The sequence below is a fragment of the Vombatus ursinus genome, unplaced genomic scaffold (genome assembly GCF_900497805.2).
Source record: "Vombatus ursinus unplaced genomic scaffold, bare-nosed wombat genome assembly UNPS02012515.1, whole genome shotgun sequence".
NCBI classification, from domain to species: Eukaryota; Metazoa; Chordata; class Mammalia; order Diprotodontia; family Vombatidae; genus Vombatus; species Vombatus ursinus.
Window position 1 is genome coordinate 455,660 of NW_020952293.1, and position 1,219 is coordinate 456,878.

The 1,219-nt window shown below is 42.8% G+C and overlaps 1 protein-coding gene across 1 annotated transcript in view; it reads right to left on the reverse strand.

Annotated features, from left to right (window-relative positions):
* Positions 1 to 587: 587 nt before the first annotated feature.
* Positions 588 to 1,219, reverse strand: part of CNGB1 (cyclic nucleotide gated channel beta 1) — a 97,161-nt gene continuing 96,529 nt past the window's right edge. Inside the window, exon 27 of the mRNA XM_027857909.1 lies at positions 588 to 1,213. Within this exon, the coding sequence (XP_027713710.1) occupies positions 923 to 1,213 (291 nt within the window). The 3' untranslated portion in view covers positions 588 to 922. The remainder of the gene's footprint in view (positions 1,214 to 1,219) is intronic.

Sequence of the window (1,219 nt, forward strand, 5' to 3'; positions counted from 1 at the left end):
TTATTTATTCTTAACTTCCCTGTGTATGGTCATATCCTCCATTCTATCCCTCTGGTTAAATGGACTCTGCATGTATGTAGGAGTGTGTGTGTATACGTGTGAACACGTGTGTTTCATTATGTAAAACATACCTAGAACTAATGTATTAATGTGATGTTGGATACTCAAGACAGCATGCTTCAATAATTCCTATTGGGGATTGTTGTCCAGTCATTTCAATCATGTTCAACTCTTTATGACCCCATTTGGGATTTTCCTGGCAAAGATACTACAGTGGTTCTACATTTCCTTCTCCAGCTCCTTCCTTTTAGCTCATTTTATGGATGAGGAAACTGAGGCAAACAGAGTAAAGTGATTTGGCCAGGGTCAGACACTAATAAGTATCTGAGGCCAATTTGAACTCATGAAAATGAGTCTTCCTGACTTCAGGCCTGGCAGTCTATTCACTGAGCCATCTAGCTGTCCTGTTATTGGGGATAGGGGACTCTTCTAGTTTATTAAAATAGTTGCTGCTGAATCACTGATTCTAAAAGACCAATAAGCATGATTCTGTGGTTTCCTTAATAAAAAAACAAATCTCAGGGAAAGACTGTTGACCAATCATTTAATGGGAAAGTAAATAGCAGAGATCAGTAGAATCCTTTCTGAGGTCCAAAGGACTTTGCAGGGTTGCGCCTCTCTTAAAGAGATCATGGTCTTCATTTCTAAGATACTAGCCCTGCAAGCTAAGGACAAAGAAAAGGCAAGCCAAATCCTATCAAGCATAGCTTTGTTAGTGACGTTTGTGGCCACTAACTGGAAATTGGAAGCTGTTGAAAGTAAAAACATTTCTCTAGCTTAGATAGGTAAGTGTAGGTAGTCAGCTGGAATATCAGAGGACCCGATGTTGGGTGGCCTTCTAGGAACTAGCATGGGGTGAATTTCACTTGTCATCCTTTTCTGGAATTTCTACAGAAAGAATCTGTTCATCACTCTCTGGGGTAGGGCTCATGCGAATCCTGACAGAGTGATCCATAAATTCAGACACAACTTCCCCGTCCACTCCTCCTTCTGACTTCTTGGGGGAGGATGAGGATGGAGGATGGGCTTCTGGTGGGTCTGTAGCAGCTGGCTCTGGTTCTGCACCTGCTGATTCTACTTTCTCTGGAGCTGCCAATTCTGGTTTCTCTGGAGCTGCCGGTTCTGGTTTCTCTGGGGCTGCCGGTTCTGGTTTCTCTGG